At 36.7% G+C, this 20,065-nt stretch overlaps 3 protein-coding genes across 4 annotated transcripts; 1 reads left to right on the top strand and 2 right to left on the bottom strand.

Annotated features, from left to right (window-relative positions):
• The first annotated feature begins 6 nt into the window (after positions 1–6).
• LOC132180568 (U11/U12 small nuclear ribonucleoprotein 59 kDa protein-like) lies at positions 7–5,295 on the top strand. The gene is made up of 10 exons (XM_059593441.1): positions 7–230; positions 456–609; positions 767–1,109; positions 1,201–1,284; positions 2,311–2,376; positions 3,238–3,310; positions 3,770–4,158; positions 4,364–4,404; positions 4,556–4,731; positions 4,811–5,295. The coding sequence occupies exons 2-9, from the start codon at positions 458–460 to the stop codon at positions 4,632–4,634; spliced, it is 1,227 nt and encodes a 408-aa protein (XP_059449424.1). The 5' UTR covers positions 7–230; positions 456–457; the 3' UTR covers positions 4,635–4,731; positions 4,811–5,295.
• On the bottom strand, positions 5,278–18,546 carry LOC132180567 (DNA ligase 6). 2 transcript variants are annotated; one of them, XM_059593439.1, is made up of 19 exons: positions 15,993–18,546; positions 15,760–15,877; positions 15,539–15,620; positions 14,904–15,006; positions 14,695–14,791; positions 13,566–13,668; positions 11,873–12,001; positions 11,514–11,561; positions 10,742–10,839; positions 10,567–10,632; positions 9,450–9,609; positions 9,151–9,258; positions 7,824–7,873; positions 7,204–7,238; positions 7,019–7,080; positions 6,777–6,938; positions 6,592–6,680; positions 5,886–5,985; positions 5,278–5,726 (listed from the first exon to the last, which is right to left on the bottom strand). In XM_059593439.1, the coding sequence occupies exons 1-19, from the start codon at positions 18,439–18,441 to the stop codon at positions 5,418–5,420; spliced, it is 4,368 nt and encodes a 1,455-aa protein (XP_059449422.1). In that variant the 5' UTR covers positions 18,442–18,546; the 3' UTR covers positions 5,278–5,417. The 2 variants fall into 2 exon arrangements, with proteins under 2 accessions (XP_059449422.1, XP_059449423.1); XM_059593440.1 differs by lacking the exons at positions 5,278–5,726; positions 5,886–5,985; positions 6,592–6,680; positions 7,824–7,873 and having other exon boundaries at positions 6,848–6,938.
• A 426-nt stretch (positions 18,547–18,972) lies between these two features.
• Positions 18,973–19,648, bottom strand: LOC132183417 (uncharacterized). Its single transcript, XM_059596847.1, has one exon. The coding sequence runs from the start codon at positions 19,564–19,566 to the stop codon at positions 19,015–19,017; it is 552 nt and encodes a 183-aa protein (XP_059452830.1). The 5' UTR covers positions 19,567–19,648; the 3' UTR covers positions 18,973–19,014.
• Between the last annotated feature and the right edge of the window lie 417 nt (positions 19,649–20,065).

Raw genomic sequence — 20,065 nt, forward strand, 5'->3', positions numbered from 1 at the left:
TATACCTAAATAATTAAAATACTCACCAAATTATTGAAATATTGGGTGCAATTTTGATGAGCACATGTGAAAAAAATAGGGAGTATTCTCTCTCTCTCTTCTTCTTCTTTTTCAACCTCCGACCTCCAGCCAAGCGTCTCACCACCGAAACTCCGGCGCCGCTTCCAGCTCCGTCGCCCGCTTCTCCGCCGACCTCCGACCTTCAGCCAACTCATCGGTTACTTGCTTCGGTACCACTCTCTCTCTCTCTCTCTCTCCCTCTCTCTGTAGAATATAGAATTCACAGACCCCAGGTTTTTTATCGCTGATCTGCAGTTCAGCTACACCGGTAACAAGTTTTGTATGGAAAATTTCAGTTGATTTTTCAGCTGGGTATTCTTTTTCTGCTTCAAATATTCGTTTTTTTTTTTATTTATTTTTTTTTTTTTATTCTCTTATATATACATTTTGTGTAGCTATGAATCCGGTTCCATTCCAATCCGCGGCACCACAGCTGTGGTTTCCGATGTTACCGCCTAACCCGCCAATGTCGCGAGCCTTTTGGGAGACTCAAAATGTGAAGGATCGGCTTAGAGAGCTACAAGATACTCTTGATCTTGCACAAGCAATGTATGTCCCAATCCCAATTGCATACTACTTTATTTCACTGTCAAATCGTTTATGTGCCCATTTGGTAGCATTCTGTGTTCGTTTTGTTTGTTATTATCATGCCCACATTGCACGCAACTGAAACGAGTTGTGTTAATTGAATCAATATCCTTGATAGGGAGAAAGAGTTAGAGATGTTGTCAATGATCAAAGATGGTAAAGGGTGTATGGAAGATGAAGGCTATTGGTCCAATGGCATTTCGGTTCATGGGTTCAAAAAAATTTTGGAAGATAAGGGGGTTAGTATGGAATCCCAAGAGTCGTGTTCTGTGGTTGCGGCGAATACATTGATGGCAAAATTAAGAGCTCTGCTTGAACCATTTAGGGTGATCATGGATGAAAGGACTCCATGGGAAGAAAGGTCTGCCGCTGTTAGATTGTCAGATAAAATTGGGAAGTATAAACGAAATAAACTTTGGAGGAAAAGAAAGAGGAAGCGCATTGCAGAAATGCGCTCAAAGGTGGTGTCCTTTCTGCCTCTCTTTTGGTTTTTGGGCTTATGTTGGACGGATGCTTAGTTTGTTTCTTTTCTTTTATTGTTTTGACAATTAGGAGCGTGAACTATTTGAACAAGCCGATCAAGAAGCTGATGAATGGAGGGCTAGGGAGATTGCTAATGATATTGCAAAGCGCAAGGTATTGGATACTTACATGTTAGGCTGCACTTTTCAACCAGTATTTGTTTGTGTTAGTCTATGGAAATGTACTGCTAATCAATTTAGTTTAGCAGCCAATATAAAATCCTTTTTTCTGAAGAGTCTTTAGTTCAAATCTTTGAGTAATGTTATTTGTTTTTGACAGTTTCTGTGGTTTTGAAAAATATTTCATCCATTTTGGAAGCAAACTAAGATTCTGTTTCGCATATGGAACCAAGGAGGAGCCAATTTTAGACCATAGAGAGTTAAGTGACTAATTGTTATGGAGTGCAGGTTGGGTGGCTATAAAGGACATCAATAAAGAGAGTCAAATTAGATACTTTTCATGCTTAACACAAAATGTTGTCTCTAAAGTTTTAGAAAACTAGAATAGTGTGGCAACTTTTGTGTTGCTAAACCCATATGATGACATGAGGTACCACGAATAATGTGGATTTGTTAGCAAGAATAGCAGCTCTCTTAAACTCCCTCTTTTCTTATCAAAACTATTTGTACTTCTATTCATTAAACAAATTCATTCTTGTTAGAATTTCAAGCTATGCTCATTGTATGGCCAGTCTCAAGTAAATATAGCACTTGTAATCTTGTATGGATACTGTTAAATCACCAACTGTCCCAAAATTTTAAGCTACTAGAAAATTGTGAATTTAATCGTTTAATTAATATTATAATCGTTACATCATCTGTTTCCTGTTAGTTATTTAATAAATGAGCAGATTAAAGGTTAAAGCACAGGATTTTTAGTGGTGAACATCAACAATTATCTATATTTCTTCACATATTGTCCTTTTTAAATTTATGTATTTTTTATTTTTATTTATCTTGACACAATTGTAAAAAATTTGTTTAACTAGGTTGTCTGGTCCTCTATTTTGACCCGGAACACTGACATGATCACAATTGTTTCCTTTTTTTGGGCTTTCATTCATTGTGTTGATGACCAGTTGTCTTTGCAGTTTGTAGGCTTAATATTTTTTCTCAGTGACTGAGGCATGTGACTTTGCAGGTAGAGAAGATGAAAGAAGTTGCAAATATTAAAGCAAGAGAGGAGAGAAAGAGACTAGAATTGGAGGTGAGCGTTGGTTGTACATGCCACATAAATGTGTTATGTAGAAACTTCGTTTGTTAAGATGTCGTTCGGTACCGAGTATCCAGTGCATGTGGACCATAGTTAAAAGTTCCCCATATGATATGCCTGAAAATGAAATATCTACTAATACCCTTTTTCCCCTTTTCCTTCTTTCTTCTTCTTCTTCCTCTTTTTTTTTTTTTTTTTCCTGTTTAAGATAACTTCATCCTTCTACCTCATATGAATTCTATTCCCACATTCTGCTTTTCCTGGGTTCAAGCCTATGATCATATTTTTCTGTCTTGAGCAACATTATCATTGGCTTTCCTCTTACCGCTTCTTACATACCCATGCAGTAGTTAGTCTTTGCCGCACATAAAAAGCACACTTTCATCTAGAATGTTCAGATATTTTTGCCTTGTTTGGCAAGCTTTTTCAAAATATTTTTCGCTTACACACTCACCTTTTCAGAAGTAGAGGTCAGCCTTGTTACTTATAAAAAAAATTAAAAAACAAAGTGGAGTTGTCCCTTCACCAGAGGTGGGTCTCCCCTCCACAACCACGGTGGGCAGCAGTGGTGGAACTCCACTTCCTATCCTCATTCTGTCTTTTCGCCACATGTTTTCTCCAACTGATTTGATTTGTCTCTTTCCCAATCCATATATTGATATGAGATCATTTGATGGTGAGATACTATTTTTCATGTTTTCTACCAGTGCCATTATCATGCTCTGGGGAAAGAAAATGCGCATTGTGTGGAACTTTTTTTCATGTGGAAGACCTTGCTTGGATAGCAATGATCTGATGTAATTCAAAGGGTACTACCATTTATCTCTCTGCCTGACACAATGTTTTATATTTCAGCTTGAGCAGGTATTAATCGTGGAGAAATTGCAAGAGTTGCGTTCCATTAGGATCCAAAAATTGAAGAAACAAGGTCTGCTTTCCAATGGTTCTTATTCTTTTCAGTACTTGTCTCAGTTGTGGCAAATGTTCTATTTGCTTAAAATGTAAATCTGGCGAGTTGTATATCAGGTTGCGTGTAACCACAGAGGAACACATTTCACATATCAAGTATAATATGAATACTTCTTGACCATTACAAATTGTGTAATATCTCAACATCAAAGTTGAATTTAATTGCAATATTATGTTGCTGTTATACTCTCTGACGTTAATTTGATTAATATTGTCATATTACTGAACAGACAGGCCCTTCATGCTTGCCATTTTTGATAGGGCACGATGATATGCATGACTTTATTCATATTATTTTTGTGTAACTGTAATTTGGTTTATATGGTACTATGTAAATGAGATTTAAATAGTACTGCAATGTTCAATATATTTGATTCAATAATTACACATTCTTATTGTTGGTTGGATAATTATGCAGGTCATTTCCTTCCCGAGGAGGATGACAAGTTTCTTGAGAGAGTTCAAGCCGCGGTTGAAGAAGAGGAGCGCCAGGCAATTGCTGCAGCTGACACAGATGCTGCTAGGGATGCCATTGCAACTGCTGAGGAATCTAGGAAACCCCTCCAGAGTCACGGGCCTGACTCAAAAGTTCTAAGCAGTGATAAAGGCGGTAGTAAGGAAAGTATAGACCCAATATATGAAACTGAAAATTATAAAGGCCCCACTACAGTCACTGCCAGTGATGGTGGAAAACAAGGATCAGAGGGACAAGGATTTAGTGGAGCTTATGAATCTGTGGCAAATCTACCGTTAGAGTTCTATCATTATTATCATGGCAGCAATACTGATATGGGCACGCTTATTGAGGTGATTTCAATTAGTACCTCTTCAAGTTTCTACATACCTTGCAAGATACAACTATCTACTGTGTTCATGTAATTGATTGCCTGATATTCCAGTGCTAGTTTAATTAACTGCTCCCTGGATGGCCATGTAATAATAGATAGCCCTTGCACATACCAGCATCTGATTTTGTTTAGATTTAAATCTTAATAAGGTCCGCTGCTTGCAGGTGAGAAGAGCATGGGATACATATATAAGACCAGGAGGAAGGTAAGGATGTCATTCCTTTTTGGTATATGCCGCTTGCTTTGATGTAATTACAGGCACAACACCTCCAATAGCGTTGGACCCCCCCATTCATTCTGCATTATTTTTTTACTTCCAGTTTCATCATCTGTAATTGCTGTTAAATTTGGTGCAGCCGCATACCAGGGCATTGGGTTCAACCATCTCCTCCAGCTGATGAGATATGGGCATCCTACCTGGTGAGGCTTAAATGATGCCTTGACTGCAGAGTTTATGGCTGTTTTTGCTGAAAAAAACATGGTGATATGTTGCAAGTTTGATTGCATTTGGCAAACTCATTTTCCTCATCTGGTAGGCATTTAATGTACTAGATATCCATTTGAAATCTGTATAAGATTTCTTCCATATGGTGACTCCTACGCTTGCGCAGCATTGTCAAATACCAACATGCATAAAGCAGAAAGATACAGGAGTTTGAAGTCAACTACAAGTGCACATGTAGCTTATTACAAAGACTGGTGCGAGCCTGAGAGTGTTAGATACCTGGAGTGGACCAAAGTCTGAAGCTCTCAATATCCAGAAACAAGACGTCACCAAAAGACATTCGCAGAGAGCATATACAGGAAGGCTTATATACGGCATCAAGGAATCCATTACAGGAAGAGGAGGGTTTGCATACTGTTGCCGCTTGCTTTTTGTTCAAAGTTATGGACGATCATATATATAATGTGTGTCCATTTTACCCAAATAAATAAGCAGGATATATGTACTAGGGTTATCAAGAAGAGGTTTTTTTTCTCTCTTTTCATTGGGAGTAGGTGGGGTGGATGGGGGTGGAAATGAGGGTTATTGCTTATTATGCAGAAGTGGGTCATTCAATGTAATTTGAAATTTAAAACGAAATCCTTTTCAGTATTGTTCAAAATGCAGCAACAGATAACGTAGCAAAACTTCAACTGCATCTCATCCTTTGTACACTACACATGCCGCTACTTGAACTGCAAAAGCAGCTTATGTACAGAATAACAAGGAACTGATCAATCTTCAGCTGGCACGTCCATCTTTCGAGTCTGAGATTGAAACATTTCAGCTATATCTGCAGCTGTGCTACATTCTTCGGGATTTCTATCAGAAACAGAGCGGATGAATCTAGGGAATCTGATTGAGATTCCACGAGATGGATGAACCAAACCTATGGCAGCCTTGTGAACTGGTGACACTGTGAAGTCTGCACCCCTTATTTGCCAAACAACTTCTGGTGAAAACCACATATCAGGCAACTCGGCTGTTAGATAATAAGCTGGCTTTTTAGACAGGATCCTGTCCCCAGAAAATAAATCTTTCATCTGCATTACAATGTAGAAATCCTTGGTTATTGTCGAAAGCATGCACCAGCATAACCAAAACCTCGCCTCATAAATCAGCTGAAGACTAAACCTTATGAAGCTTTAAGCAACAATTACCTATCAAAAATAACTAACTATGCATGCAACATCCACACTTACCTCTCTGTAAAAAGAATCTGAGAATCCGGACATGACACGGCATACGCTTTGGAATTCCTCAGTGTCAGGGTTGTAACATGCCATAAGAAATGGACTGTACCTGTAACATAAGAGAGTCAAACTCAATCTGTAAGACCACTCAAACTCATTGAGGATTCACATAGAAAGCATCAGCACAAATGGAATCACATCACTGAATATTGCTTTAGTAATAAAATAGATACCTTACTGCCACTTCTTTATGTCTTTATACACTTACATGTTACTATTTGTTTATATACACTTATTTAAAATATAAGTATATAAAAATATTATACATATACATGAGAATGTGTGTGTGTGTTCGATTGGACACTACAATGTGAAACACTCTAATCCTATCCAATGCCTGGCTTCAACTGTAACTTGTTAACCTTTTGAATCTGATGAGTCCACAACGCCCACCAACAACCAACCTACAGCTCAATGTTTATTATTTTTCAATGTGACCAAAAATGAATTAAGAATTCCTGTTATTAATGATACGTTTTCTTTGTTTATGTTCTTTTTCCCTGTTCCAATGGTTCTACTATAAACTGAAATTTTGTGCCTTAAATGGTTCAGCATGGCAAGAGTGAACCATTTGTAATTTCATGCAAATTCCAAATTGTGTTGTAGCAACTAACCAACCACGGGCATGAAAAAGCATAAAGAAATGAGGTATTACCATCCAGCTTTTCTCCCATTACCATGCCAAGCACCGATTGGGACTAAATCAAGAGAGTCATTCAATCCTTCCACATAGTCTCGCTTGACCTTCAAACAAAATAAGAGTGTCAATCAGAGGTCAATCATTTGCTTGCTCTCTGTTCATCAGATAGTGAAGTAGCTAAATGATCATATTCCAATAACCTTTAACCATGTGTCAGTACGCTTTGATGGAGAATATTCAGCATCAACATCCAGTGATTTAACCATGATCCCTTCACATGAGGAGCGGAATGCATCTTCAAGAAAAGAGCTTATCTTACTTAACGTGGCTTCATTGGTCAAACAAGTATCATCTGCTTCGACCTACAAACAGATAAATCATATAAACCGCCGATTGAACAATAATATAAAAAATAAATAAAAGATGAAACTCAAGCACTTACTGTCATTTCCTTTGCATATTCAAAATATCCCAACTTCTCATCATAAAACAAATCCTTCAGTTCTGTGAATGTTTGGCACAAAGGATTTAAAGGATTAGATTACAGTATACTTTCACAGAAAATAAGGTCTCTTGAATCCAGCAAAATAAAAGAATAACTGCATCATAGAATGTGGAGACACATACTTTTTCGTCTTTGGCGGAGAGAAAAGCTCAACAGCCTGTAATAGAGTAAGATATTAGCTAAATTCAAAATTAATCCCAAAGATAAGCAACAAATTGGATGACAATAATAAAACCACTGGCCCATTTTACCCCTTGTAACCCCCAATTTACAATACCCCAAAGGCAGTGGGACTCTTTTCAGACTGCACTAATTTATCAGCACAGGTAGACCCCCTGTCCGCATGTACCAAGCAAAATAACTCCTTGGGGATGGCCACTAGCACCACTCCATCACACTCCCATCTCTAATTTCTCCCCAGGCCTTGGCTCAGGTAGTGATGCGTGCATAGATAGACTTGGGTCAGAGTACCCTCAATTCTTGCCCAGCCACCAAAGAAAGAAGAATACATCTACAATGATGAATCTCAAAATTGCCCTTTTGAGAATACATGGAATCAGTGATATCAAAAAAAAAAAAGTGTTCAGTAATGTTATGCATATCTAAAAGCGCCGAGGGGCCCACCTTTAGTACACAAGAAGTATATAAGAGAATGCAAAAATGTAAAAACATTGTTGTATTTATAGTTTTGTCCTAAAGTTTCAATATACATATATGAGACAAAAACACCCAAAATAATTACCGCTCTCCATTAGCAAACATTATATCAAAGACAAACACGCAAATATCAACCTGCATGTAAAGAAACTGTCAGAAACATATCCAGAAATTTAAACAAAAGCACAGTTGATGAAAAATAACAAAAAAGGAAATAAAGAAAGTAAACTTTACTGCGAAACAGTAATATACATCATATTACTACAATTTTTTTAAAAAAACAGCTATAAGATCCATCACCAAGGTTTGTCACCTATTAGCTATTCTCTCATCTCTCTGTCACTTATTAACACAGACATGAATAGCACCACCTTATATTTACTGGTCAAGCTCTCTCATAATGAAATTTCACGTGTTCATTGCCCATTGAACAAGACAAGATAGATTAAATAAACAAATGGTTCATATTTGACAAATTTGATGTAAACTATGAAACACATAATTGCATGAAAAGAATTGATTAGTTCTCTTTCACCATCACAAGATCATATAGTCTCCCTCCTTCCTCTACAAAGTTGAACCCATGAACCCACACTGTGATTCAACTCTGCTTCCCTTACTATAATTATCTCCTCAAATCAGATTCCTTGACCTAATTCATTTGAATATTATTTCAAAAGTTCCACTTAAGATACTCATCCATCCAAGTGCTGCTTTGTCCCATTTAACCCAAGAACTGGACCCATCCCAACCTCATTGAATTCATACAGTACCATTCTAAGATTAAATGATTAAATTTATCCCTTCCTACCAACTTTAGCTTTTGGGATAAGTGATAATATGAGAGGTCATGTTGAGCCTAACTGTATAGGCAGATAAATCTGTCCTACATCAACCATGTTGAGCCCAATTGTATAGGTAGTAACCTTCTGCTACTGTCAAGAATATAAAACACAACACCTAATTTTACAAACATAGCCGTAAAAACGTATACAATAAAATTAAAAATAAGAAAAATGTTCAATTAAAACAATTGGAATACGAGGAATCTACACAGGCCAGCTTCAAAAAATAGCATGCAACAGTCATAACAGAATTCTATCTCTTTCCTTTTTTACGTAGCATCTCAAAGGGAATCACAAGTACTTACAAACATCCTTTTAATTTCTATCCTATGCTTATAACAATACTAATAAACTAAAAGGCTTCACTATGTAAAGAGAGGAAAACTTCTTGCATTTTCTTCGAGAAATATAGCAAATAATTACCAGAACCCCTAACATAAAAATTGTTCGCAAGAAATTATGTTCAATAAATTGGCACCAAAGTTAAGAAAAACAGTCTTTAGCTTTCATAATTAAGCATTGAATCATTGGACCCTATCATGACACAAAATAGGTAATGCATCAAACCTTCACACTATCCACTGTAATAAAGGTATCTTTGCTCCCTCTCCCTCGTGAAGATAGTTCTTGGAAGGACATGAGTCTGCAGCCATTCTTCCTATCAACTGCAACAACCTGAAACCAGAAAGAACCACATTAGGAATGATTCTGAGTGCTTAGTTTATGATCAATCATGTATCACCTTGAAAATAAATCAATCATGTATCACCTTGAAAATAAACCAGTTCTTACCTTTAAAAAAAAGGATAGAGAAAAGGTTCAATCCTCAAATGACAAAGAAGCATCTGGCACTAATATGTTCTTACCTCTGTATCCAGTACAAAAGTCATTGCAGCAGGCTTACACGACTCCTTAATTATATTAATCAAATCTGGAAATCTTGATGTTGTTTCATCCCCATTTCGTGAAAAAATGCGTACAGATCCATCAACTAATTTGTGAATTTGGGCACGCTGACCATCATATCTGAAATTGCAACAACAGAAACCAGTTCAGCAGGTAATGCAGCCAGCTTACCAAAAATAATATATTCTCCACCACTAAACTAATTATGTTCATCAAGAAATTGTACCATGATGACTGAACAAAAGCAAAGAGAAACAGAAGTGATCTCTTATGAGAAGGAAAATAATATAAAAGCCTATGGATAAAGAACAAAAAAAAGAAAGTTCAAGTTCCCAAGTGTGGATTATCACGATGATGGGAACCTGCAGGAGCAAATATGAAGAACAATTTGAAGTTCAGGACATAAAAACGAGAATCCAACAAAAAAGCTAAAAGTAATATTCCCTTTAAGACCTAAATCAAGCCTGGCATTATGTATTAAAAAAAAATGGAAGCTGCTTGCCCAGATGATCAACATTCACTATTGCTACTCTATTTCTGTTAGCACAGATCTTCTCTCTTCAGACATGAAGGAAAAAAAAAAGCATCTACTGCACCGCCGTACTAATGAATAGTGTTTATTCACCATAAACGCCTAGATCTGATAGAGTATAAGTTGTAGTACACTAAACTGATTTTGCTGTAGTTCAATAATTACATGCTAAGGCTGGAGTTAGATTATTTTCTTTTACCACACTAGTAACTTTAGCATTTGTTATCATGTTCAATATGTTCATGTCTCTCCTCATCTTGCATGCAGTTATATTCTTTCAATTCTACCATTATGATGTCAGTATGGTAGAGTTAGATAAAATACAGTAAAAATCACAATAATGTTCTCAATACAACCAAAATTGTGTGCAATATTTATTATTATCTCCAAATAAGAATTTCAACATGACTACTGTAGTCTGTTGCCTGTCCCTCTGTTAGTAAGCCTAGTTTATAATATGATTCAGTGAAACTTTAAAGAACGGCATGGAGGAAATCAAAACAGCATTAGAAAAGAAATTATCTACTAAAGAATAAAAAGCATACTTATATTCACATGTAAAGGCTTTATTTTGGAAGAGCTTCAGCGCTTGCGGGATACCATTGGTGATTCTACCACAAGGAACAAATGACACAAACAATAAGCCAAAACATTCGCATGCATCATGCATAACTTGGAAAAGGGAGAAAAAGAAGCATATAGTGCATCAAGAATATATACTTTGCAAGCATAGGCTTAATAGGTATTCCTGGAACCATTGACAAAGTTGAAGAAGAAAATTCAATGCCCTTGATCATGAGAGAGGGAACAACCAGATCCTGCTTACAATTATCAAACAGCAGACAAGCGTTACATTTTGAGATGGTGATTTCAACAAATACATGTCCCCGATTCTTAAAAAAGTTTGTCACAAGAAAGGAGTATATATGACTTTTTTTTTTTTTTTACTTTTCTATTTTCTTTGTCTCCGTATAATTTTAAGACTTTATCTATTATTGCTCAAGAATTTGAATGAAAAGAAAGGAGTATATATGTCTTTCTTTGAAACAAAGAAAATGGAAAAATAAAATAAAAATGGCTTTCTTTAAAACAGGCAGATTTATTTATTCATTTTTATGCTGTGATTTCCTAATTCTCATAAAACAAATGCATTGTACTGCATTTGGAACGACAAAATACTGTGATCTTTTCTTTTCTTTTTCTTTTTTTTCATTTAACCACTTTACAACTTGTAAAAACAAAAATGATTTTCCCAGTGATAACTAATGTCCTGGAAATTAAGTATGTTGTTATTTTCTCACCTTCAGCTAAGACAAATTAACAAATAAAACACATTCTATTATCAACATATGAAAGGAAACATTTATTTTCATTACACATTGCAAAATAAAGAGATTTAGCAAACAGCAAAAAGAAAGTTCAAAAAATTTAGTTGCCAGAGAAGAAAAAAGAAAACAGAAAAGAACCTTATTGCATAAAAATCGATACTAACCAAATTGGGGACTATATTATAGGCTTCAACTACAGTCGCAGAAAGGCACTGACAAGAAACCAAAAGATCAAATAAGCAACAGAAATGCTATAAAAAAACAAATCATGATACATAATAAGTATTGCCACATAAAATTAAATGATTGAATACAAAATGAACTTTTCATAATAAAATTAAAATATAGAAGATGAGGAAGATACTTTTTATTATAAAAACTCTACAAAAATGTTCAGAGATTATGCCAAAAACTCATTTGTTTAAATCAGTGATAAGATAGGATGAACATCTTTAATAAAAAAAAAAAACAACTAAATGATGAAAAAATGCCAGCATCCATTACAACTAGCAGAAATAATCACCTGAAGCTTCTCCTTCAAATTTTCAACTCTTCCTTCATGGTAAAAGTTAGGGCAGGAATTAATAAAGACAGCTTGAGCCAAAGCAGGAAGAACAGTTCTCATCATTGCTCCAATCCGTAAATTCCTGACCTGCACAGAAATGATACTTAAAACTGGGTACAGACAGAAAATGGTTCAAAACAATAAGTTAAACATATTTAAGTTCCACCATTCATCAGTCTCATTCAAAAATAATAATTTCTCTGTTCCACAAAATGTGAAAGTTTATCAATCACCCACATTTTAATGAACAAAAACCCTTCCGAACGTCCTTTGATGGGACAATAGAGGTGGGCTCAAATTTGAAAATGTGAGTTCAATCTAAGGCTAATATGAGAAGTTAAATGCATAAATGCTTTCATTTTCGAAAAACTTAATCTATTTTGCGACAACCAAGAAAGAAAATCACAATCATATACTGTGCAATGGAATGAATATATTTTCTCAGTAATCATAGAATCCAACCAGGATTAAAAGATAATCATAGAATCCAACCAGGCTTAAAAGACATACTTTTCAGTGCATCACACATGAATACAGAAGATTTTAATTCTTAAATTTTGTTGCAAGAAAAACAAAGTAGAAGACCATGAGAAAGCAAAATAATTACGCAAAGTGAAAGGCGAAACACTCTTTCTCAGGGAATCAAAAGCACAAATGACAAAATAAAGGTAAAGCAACTACATTTTCACCCTATCTATTTCAGCTATCTCTATTTTTTGTATAGCATGAATGTTTTCAAAAATTAATTATTATTATTATTTTTTGATAAGTAAATCAGTTTTATTAAATGCGTAGACGCCCCAAAGTACACTAGGAGTATACAAAGGATCACCTAACTAGGATGAGAAAAACGTACAAGGAACTCATCAGAGCTAATCGACACCAGATAAACATACGTTACAGTCCAAAGATACAAAGTATGAATATAAGAGGATAATATATCCTCAGAGGACCTCTCCAAATCCTCAAAGCACCTATTATTTCTCTCTCCATAAACGCCAAAAGAAGCAAGTATTCAAAAATTAATCTATGCTATATTTTTCAATTTAAATAAATATTTAGGCCCTTTAATGATAAATGAGTAAGAATTATTAAACAAGATGCCCAAATGATAAATATAAACTAGAGGGCACAAGGAGAAATAAATAGGAAAGCCTTGGTTACACGGTGGTGCTACAACGGGGATCAAAAGAAATTTGAAGCTCAACCGCCTAGAGCAAAAACACCTGAACCTTAAACACTTCCTTCCTCACTACCGTGCAAAAGCTTCCTCAAACAATAAACGTTTGATTTCAATCCCAACCAAAAAAGTAAACAGTGAGACAAACAGGTCACAAGAATTAGAGGTTGCACTAAATCAGAGACAGACCAGAGGCTCCATCCACATCATGTTACAGAAAAGTTAAACACCCCGCGCCCCCCAAAATTTAAAAAATAATAATAATAATAATAATAATAATAATAATAATTAATAAATAAGTACATACATCATAGGGAGAAAAAAAAAAAAAAAAAGGTTTAAACAGGTAAGTGCAGATTAGTGGTTTTAGACTTCACCCTTTCTTTCCTTACATTATCCTATTAAAAAGACAAAGATCACTATTAATTAAGTGTAGACATTTCCCAAGCAAAACTATATTAAGAATCTTACCAAAGTTCTAACAAGAAACTTCATCTCCTTCTCTCTACAAGAACACATGAGATTTACCATGAGGCTTTTCTTTCGAACAGTACTTCCACTGCCTGTTTGTACACTGATGAATACCATATAAGAAGAGCGAGGATAAAAGTAATTTCACAATTCACATAACAAAGTGCTTGCATTTAGTACCTGAGTTAAAATATTTAAATCAATAAAATCTTATGATTATGGAATTTGAATAATTTTTTTGATAAGTATAAAAATTGACTACATAATATGAAAAGAAATTAGAACATATTTTCCTTCATAACCATATCTTGCACAATCTAGTAAGCCAAAAACTCCACAAGCATAATCAAATCCCTTCAGTGTAAGTGTGTAATGGTTCAATCCCTAGGTAATTCCCTAGCCATGTTGATAATTCCCTAAGCATTAGTAAATTGTAGTATTTTTCAAAATGTCCAACCAAAGACCAAAAGGATTTTTTTTTTTTTTAAAAAAAAAATAATCGAAATATCATTAAAAGCGTAAGGCGCTCCCAAATACGCAGAAAGTATACAAGAGGAGATTCCTAACTAGTAAGAGTAAAAAGAACAAGAAAATCATGGTAACTAATCACCAAAGGAAAAACAAAAACAGCTGGCCGAAAACCAAAAGAATATAAGAGAAAAAGTGAAAAGAAAAGTCACCACATATATAAAAATTTTAAAATGAAAAATATTTTAATAACATAAACTGTTTTTCATTGACAAAAACAGAACCTATATGAAATAATAATAATAATAATAATAATAATTAAAAATTTAAAAAAAAAAAAAAAATCAGTTATTCATCTTTTTCTTTCTCCCTCTATCTTTCTTTCTTTCTCCTTTTTGAGATAGGCAAATAAACTCATGCACCCATATGCTGTGACCTTACCCTCCACCCATTATTTTATGGGGGAGTGAGATGCCAGTTTGTCCCAAAACTATTATACCTACAAGGCATTACACCCCACTGATATTACCATTGGATTTGTGCTATCATTCTACGAATTATTCCTTATCCACTTTAGAAAACCACCACTGAATAGTCACTAATATGTTTATTAAGCTATAATTTCTGTCATAAATAGAAAACGAAGATAGATTATTCATACCTTATCTTTCGGAGTGCAGAAAATACATCTTTAATTAGAAGTGGTGAAGGAGGGGCAAGTAATGTCTGTGTTTGTCGGCATTCTTGAGCAACATCACCTTTAAGCACAATAGACTATTTCATAGGTTATACAACAACCTTGCAGAAAGACATAGTCCAGCAGACCAAATATAAATCATGAAAAAAAAAAAAAAAAACACTTGTTACTACCAAGATCACCAAGCTTGTTATACATCTCTCTTATTTTGGACCGATTTGTGCCACATGCCTCTTCGAGTGCTGATGTGACCAAACTACCACCAATGTTTAGCTCCTGCAGCATTGTTCTAAAATGAGGACATATTGTTTTATTGCACAGAAGATAAGAAGCTTAATGCCTAAAGACTCTCACCCCTGAGGCTGGGCAGGTTAAAAGACTAGACAAAAGTACTTTACCAGTATTATTGAAGTCTACCAATCAGAAAGTTCCACTCATCTTCCAAAATAACTTAATACTCTTGCAAAAACCTATTAATAAATTTTGGAGCCAGCTACATAGGCTTACCCTTCTGGTCTAACTGAGTCATTGTGCTTTTCAGACTCTAGTGAAACTTGATAGAGCTAATTAAATTAAATCATTTAAATTTGGAGATAGTTTTTGAAGTCAAATTTACTAGTTCACACAATGACTACCCCAGAATAGTATTGTTTATAATGCAAACAGGAACAAAACTTATTAAACATATTCCTTTACTTATCAAAAAAAAACACTTAATAAACATATTCCTTTGTAGTGATGACTGGCCAAGAAAGGTAAGTCAGCTCCGACTCAAGAACAGGATAAAGATTACAGAAAGAAGACTCACTATATTTTCATGGTCAGCAGCAATCTTATTTGTGCACAAATACACGGCAGGCAGCACATCCTCCGGAGACAAGATCAGCAAACTTTGTCATAAAACCCATTGCAAGCAAAAGAATGAGCCCCAATCAGCCAAGACTAATAAAATGCAACCCGTCGTATCATTACAGGAAGAATAAAAGATTTGTACACACAGTATCAAATATGCAATCTGTAGCAATAAACCTTCTGAACATATTGCACAACATAGAAGTAGCTTTTATCTTTCCCTTTTCGTCCTCGAGCTGCCCAAATGTTCTTGCAAGATGTATATATGGAGCAGGTTGTCCACTCCTCCAGCATGCTGCAAATGTACATCAATGTGAAAGATTGCCATTTGGAAGATATCTAGAAGCTAAAGATATCAACAAGAAAGCTCAAGATGTTGAATAACATCTACAAGATATAAAATAACCAACCATGCTCTATAGGACTGTATTTTTCCGGCGGTAGTGATACAAGAGTTGCATCCGCATCCTTTGTTAATAATGCCTGAACAGAGATATCAGGAATACATTCTGATCTCTCTGGCACATTCTTCGTTTGGCCAGGAGAGCAGTTGTCGACACCACTCTGTGCAAGAACTGGTTTGCTAGAGTCACTAAGGTCACCCTTAGGATTACAGTAGTATATATCCAATGCCTTATTTATATCTCCTTTTGTCTTCTTTAGGATGTTGGCAGCATGGCTTTTAGATGACTCGTTACCATTTATTATTTGAATAAACAGATCTATTTCATCCTCGTATAACTTGGCAGCAGCATCAGGCAACAGATTTTCATCTTTAGGGCATTGCTCAAACGTACTTCCAACCTTACCACCTTGAGAAACATCAGGCAAAACTTTACTGAAAAATCTTGTAATTGTAGGTTGTTTTGACCCACCAGAGCCCGATGTTGAATTGACCTTTGCTTTCTTGTTTAGCTTATTCACAGTATTCATTTTCCTTTTCCCAGGAGAAGTGCCACTGTTAATTGAATTGACTTTTACTTTCTTGTTTGGCCCATCGCCAATAGTCCTATTCATTTTTCCAGGAGAAATGCCACTGCCACTCTTAATCAAATGCATCAGGCAGGCTGGCTCACCGTCTTGACTTAAAGATTTGCCAACAGTTACAACTGGACTGCTCATAACAATACCTGTGTTCAAAAGTGATGCAGAGTCATTAAGTGAGCTGGTCTGAGAAGTAGATGTAGAAGCTGTACAAGCAAAAACTTGCTCATGAAATTCAGTTTCACGTTCATAGAAATTGGACACTGCTTCAACAATATTCCTTCCAGAGCTGCTAATTAGATCTAACATCTGGCTTCGAGTGACCCATGCTGGCAAGCAATCACGAAGCTCCTGAATGATTTTCTCTGTTTCCTCATCATCCAACACAGTTAGATCTTGTGAACCAGGCTGTTTCAGAGAATATGCATCCTCAACATTCAAGACAACTGGATCTTGAGTACCAGATTCTTTCAGAGAAGATGACAAGTCCAAAACAAGATCCGGATCAGTTATTTTAATGGTTTTTCCCTTGGATGCCTTGATCTCGTTCTCCCCGTCCATCCCCTCATTTGAGGCATTGCTGGCATCCTTTTGAACCTTGTCAACCATTTCACAGGACCCTCGATAAAACCCCCTTAAGAACTCTTGCTTGTTGGCCATTTCATCAACTAGCCCAGCAAAATGCTTTCGCATTTTATTAGCATGCTTGCTGTCTAGATTTTCAACATCCAAACCCACCGTAGGAACAACACGCTTGGGTTTCAAAAACTTCACATATTCCCTAAGTTCATCATAGTTTGAATGTTCACTATAAGGTACAAGATGAATCTCAAACGAATCCTTAGACCTCACCGTAAACTTATTGCGCTTCACTTCATAAGTCCACCCTGTTGGAACAAAACCCACAACCTTAGAGTACCCTCTTTCCTCCATGATCTCCTTCATTTTCACAAAATTAGGCCTAAAATATGGCCATGTCTCACCCAAGACATTCCACCCAACAACATGAACATCACTTTCACACTCATCCTCTGTAAACACCCCGCTCTCTCCATACCCCAAAACACGCAAAACCTCCATTTTTCTAGCGTCCACGTGTATCTTCCTACCACACCTCCGCGCAATCTCAAGTAAAATCTTCTCTTTCCCGACAACATAAGTAGCTACAAGAAACAAAACATTCCTCATCGAACCACCCTTATGATATTCACTCCCTATTCTCGCTATCACACTAGCAACATACTCAACAGACTCTTCTTGCGACGGAAACACAAATTTCGGATTACAATACGTAGTATCCAAGAAAACCGCATCGGAACCTATAAATTCAGCTAAAAAAGGGTCTAATTTCATCCAATCACAGAACCGAAAATCGCCCGTGTGAACATACCTATCGAATTCTCCGTTGGGACGTGGAATCCTGAATAAGAATTGCACCGCACCGGGACAATGATTGGCGTCGATGAGCGTAACCTCGCAGCCATCGATCACGACGGTTTCGCGGAGCGGCAACGGGACGACGATCGGCGAAGGGACATTGAGGACTTTGATAAGGAGATTGGCGGTGGTGTGGGAGCAGAAAACAACGCCTTTGGACCAATTGGGGGAGAGGCCGGTGTAGTGGTCGGAGTGGAAGTGGGAGAGGAAGTAGGAGACGGAGAAATCGCCAGCGGAGCGGAAGGCGTCGACTGCGAAACGGGTTTTGGGGACGAGCTTGGATTGTGGGAAAAAGGAAGGAATAGAAGGAAGAGGAAGAGGGGGTGAGAGCGGTGGTGGTGGCGGAAGCGTTTGTTGTTGAGCGAGGGATTGAAGGGCGGTGAGGAAGAGGTGGGAGGAGTCTAGGGTTAGGGTTTTGGAGGACTGGGACGACGCCATGCGCGGGGGTTTCTTGGGGGGCGCTACGATGGGAGATGATCATGAGGCATTGTGGACAACGGAAACTGAAATGGGCGCCAACAATATGTCTGTCTATATGTATACGAAGCATGCAAGTTGCTCCAATTTATCATTCAAAAGATATATAGCTGAGATCCTCCCCAATTTATTCATTATTCATTTGGATTTTTAAATTAAATTACAAATTATTTCAAAATTTTAAATATTTAAAAAAGAAATAGGCATTTTGCTTGATACTGTATTAAATTATTAATAATCAAGATTTATTTTTTAGCATCAAACCAAATTCTCATGTTATCATAATCATTCTAATATGAATTTGAAGAGAAAATGCAGTAAATTTGAGTATACAAATGGGCATTCTTCATCTTCAATACAAGTGTTTGCAAGAAGAAAAAGAATTTCTGATTTCAATCTTACTATATATAAAGTAATTTCCATACATACAAGTTAATTGTCTATTTGTCTTTGATCTTTTGGTTAAAAAGGGTAACGCTATTTGGCATTTGCACACACAATAACACTCTACGTACATAATTAAAATCATGTAATTTAATATGAAAAAACTGCCTCTTCTGCTATGGTCTCCAACACTGGTTTCTTTGATCTGCACATGGACAGCCTGTGGATAAACTCCGGCGCCGAGAACTCCTCAATATCATCCAAATTCAGCTTTGGCACCTCCACGGCTGCCTCGCTTTCGTGCCATTCATCATCACCTGCTTTCCCTTCGAACAAGTTTGGAGTACCGTCGTCTCCAGACTCCGGTATGACCCGCCGGTGCTGGGCGGTGGAGTTGGCGGTGAGGAACAAGGCGCCCATGTCACCCGCCGTCACTACAGAGTTCAGTCTCCTCATGGGGAACATTACGTAAACGTTGGCCATCTCCAGGTCCTCGTCGGCGCTGAGCGCAGAGAACCTCCTCCCGATATGGAGAGACACCGAGTTTACGAGGAAGAAGTTCGGCGTTTCGAGCATGAGCTCCGCCGCTTTAGTTGGTTCATGGATTTGTCGGATTTCGCCGCTCGGGAAGATCACTTTTGTCGCTCTGGAATGCCTGCCGCCACCGGCGCTGGAAAGAGTGCAAGAAATGTAGTTTCCCATGTCTCTGTATTTTAGCTAGAAGATCCCAATATATATATATATATATGACTGGTGTAAAGCAGGATGGTGGGTTTAGACCGGAAGAAGTTTGAAAGAGTTTTGAAAGGAGGATGGTGGGGGGTTGAGAAGAAGACTTTTTCTGGAGCTCAGGTGAGTGACGGTGATGGGAAGGCAGAGTCAACTTTATACGGGGAGGGAAAAGGTCTGAGTGAGAAAGAGTAGTAGAAGATTCTAACGGGCCAGTTGTAGATAGGTTGACATTGTTTGAGTCCGCGTCGAGAAAAGTACAAAGGAAAGTATACCAAAAAAAAAAAAAAAAAACTATTAATTAAACAGAGTGGAAGGTACAATTCCAGTTGGTAGTTTATTCCTCTTTATTATCAACAATCATCCTATGTTACCGTGTGAGACCCACTCTCTATTCTTTCTTTCTTTTCAATGGGGGTGGTTGGGACACTGGTATTTCCTACAAAACGTAGTTTTTTTTTTTTTTTTTTTT

Source organism: Corylus avellana, chromosome ca5, assembly GCF_901000735.1.
Source record: "Corylus avellana chromosome ca5, CavTom2PMs-1.0".
Taxonomy (NCBI): Eukaryota; Viridiplantae; Streptophyta; class Magnoliopsida; order Fagales; family Betulaceae; genus Corylus; species Corylus avellana.

Excerpts from the sequence above, each read along its gene's own strand:
- LOC132180568 (XM_059593441.1), top strand. The coding sequence starts at position 458 with ATGAATCCGGTTCCATTCCAATCCGCGGCACCACAGCTGTGGTTTCCG. Across the intron at positions 610-766 it reads CTTGATCTTGCACAAGCAAT|GGAGAAAGAGTTAGAGATGT; the intron begins GTATGTCCCAAT and ends TATCCTTGATAG. Across the intron at positions 4,405-4,555 it reads TATATAAGACCAGGAGGAAG|CCGCATACCAGGGCATTGGG; the intron begins GTAAGGATGTCA and ends AATTTGGTGCAG.
- LOC132180567 (XM_059593439.1), bottom strand. The coding sequence starts at position 18,441 with ATGGCGTCGTCCCAGTCCTCCAAAACCCTAACCCTAGACTCCTCCCAC. Across the intron at positions 10,633-10,741 it reads ATTAAGCCTATGCTTGCAAA|AATCACCAATGGTATCCCGC; the intron begins GTATATATTCTT and ends TCCTTGTGGTAG. Across the intron at positions 7,874-9,150 it reads TTACAGTGGATAGTGTGAAG|GTTGATATTTGCGTGTTTGT; the intron begins GTTTGATGCATT and ends CTTTACATGCAG.
- LOC132183417 (XM_059596847.1), bottom strand. The coding sequence starts at position 19,566 with ATGGGAAACTACATTTCTTGCACTCTTTCCAGCGCCGGTGGCGGCAGG.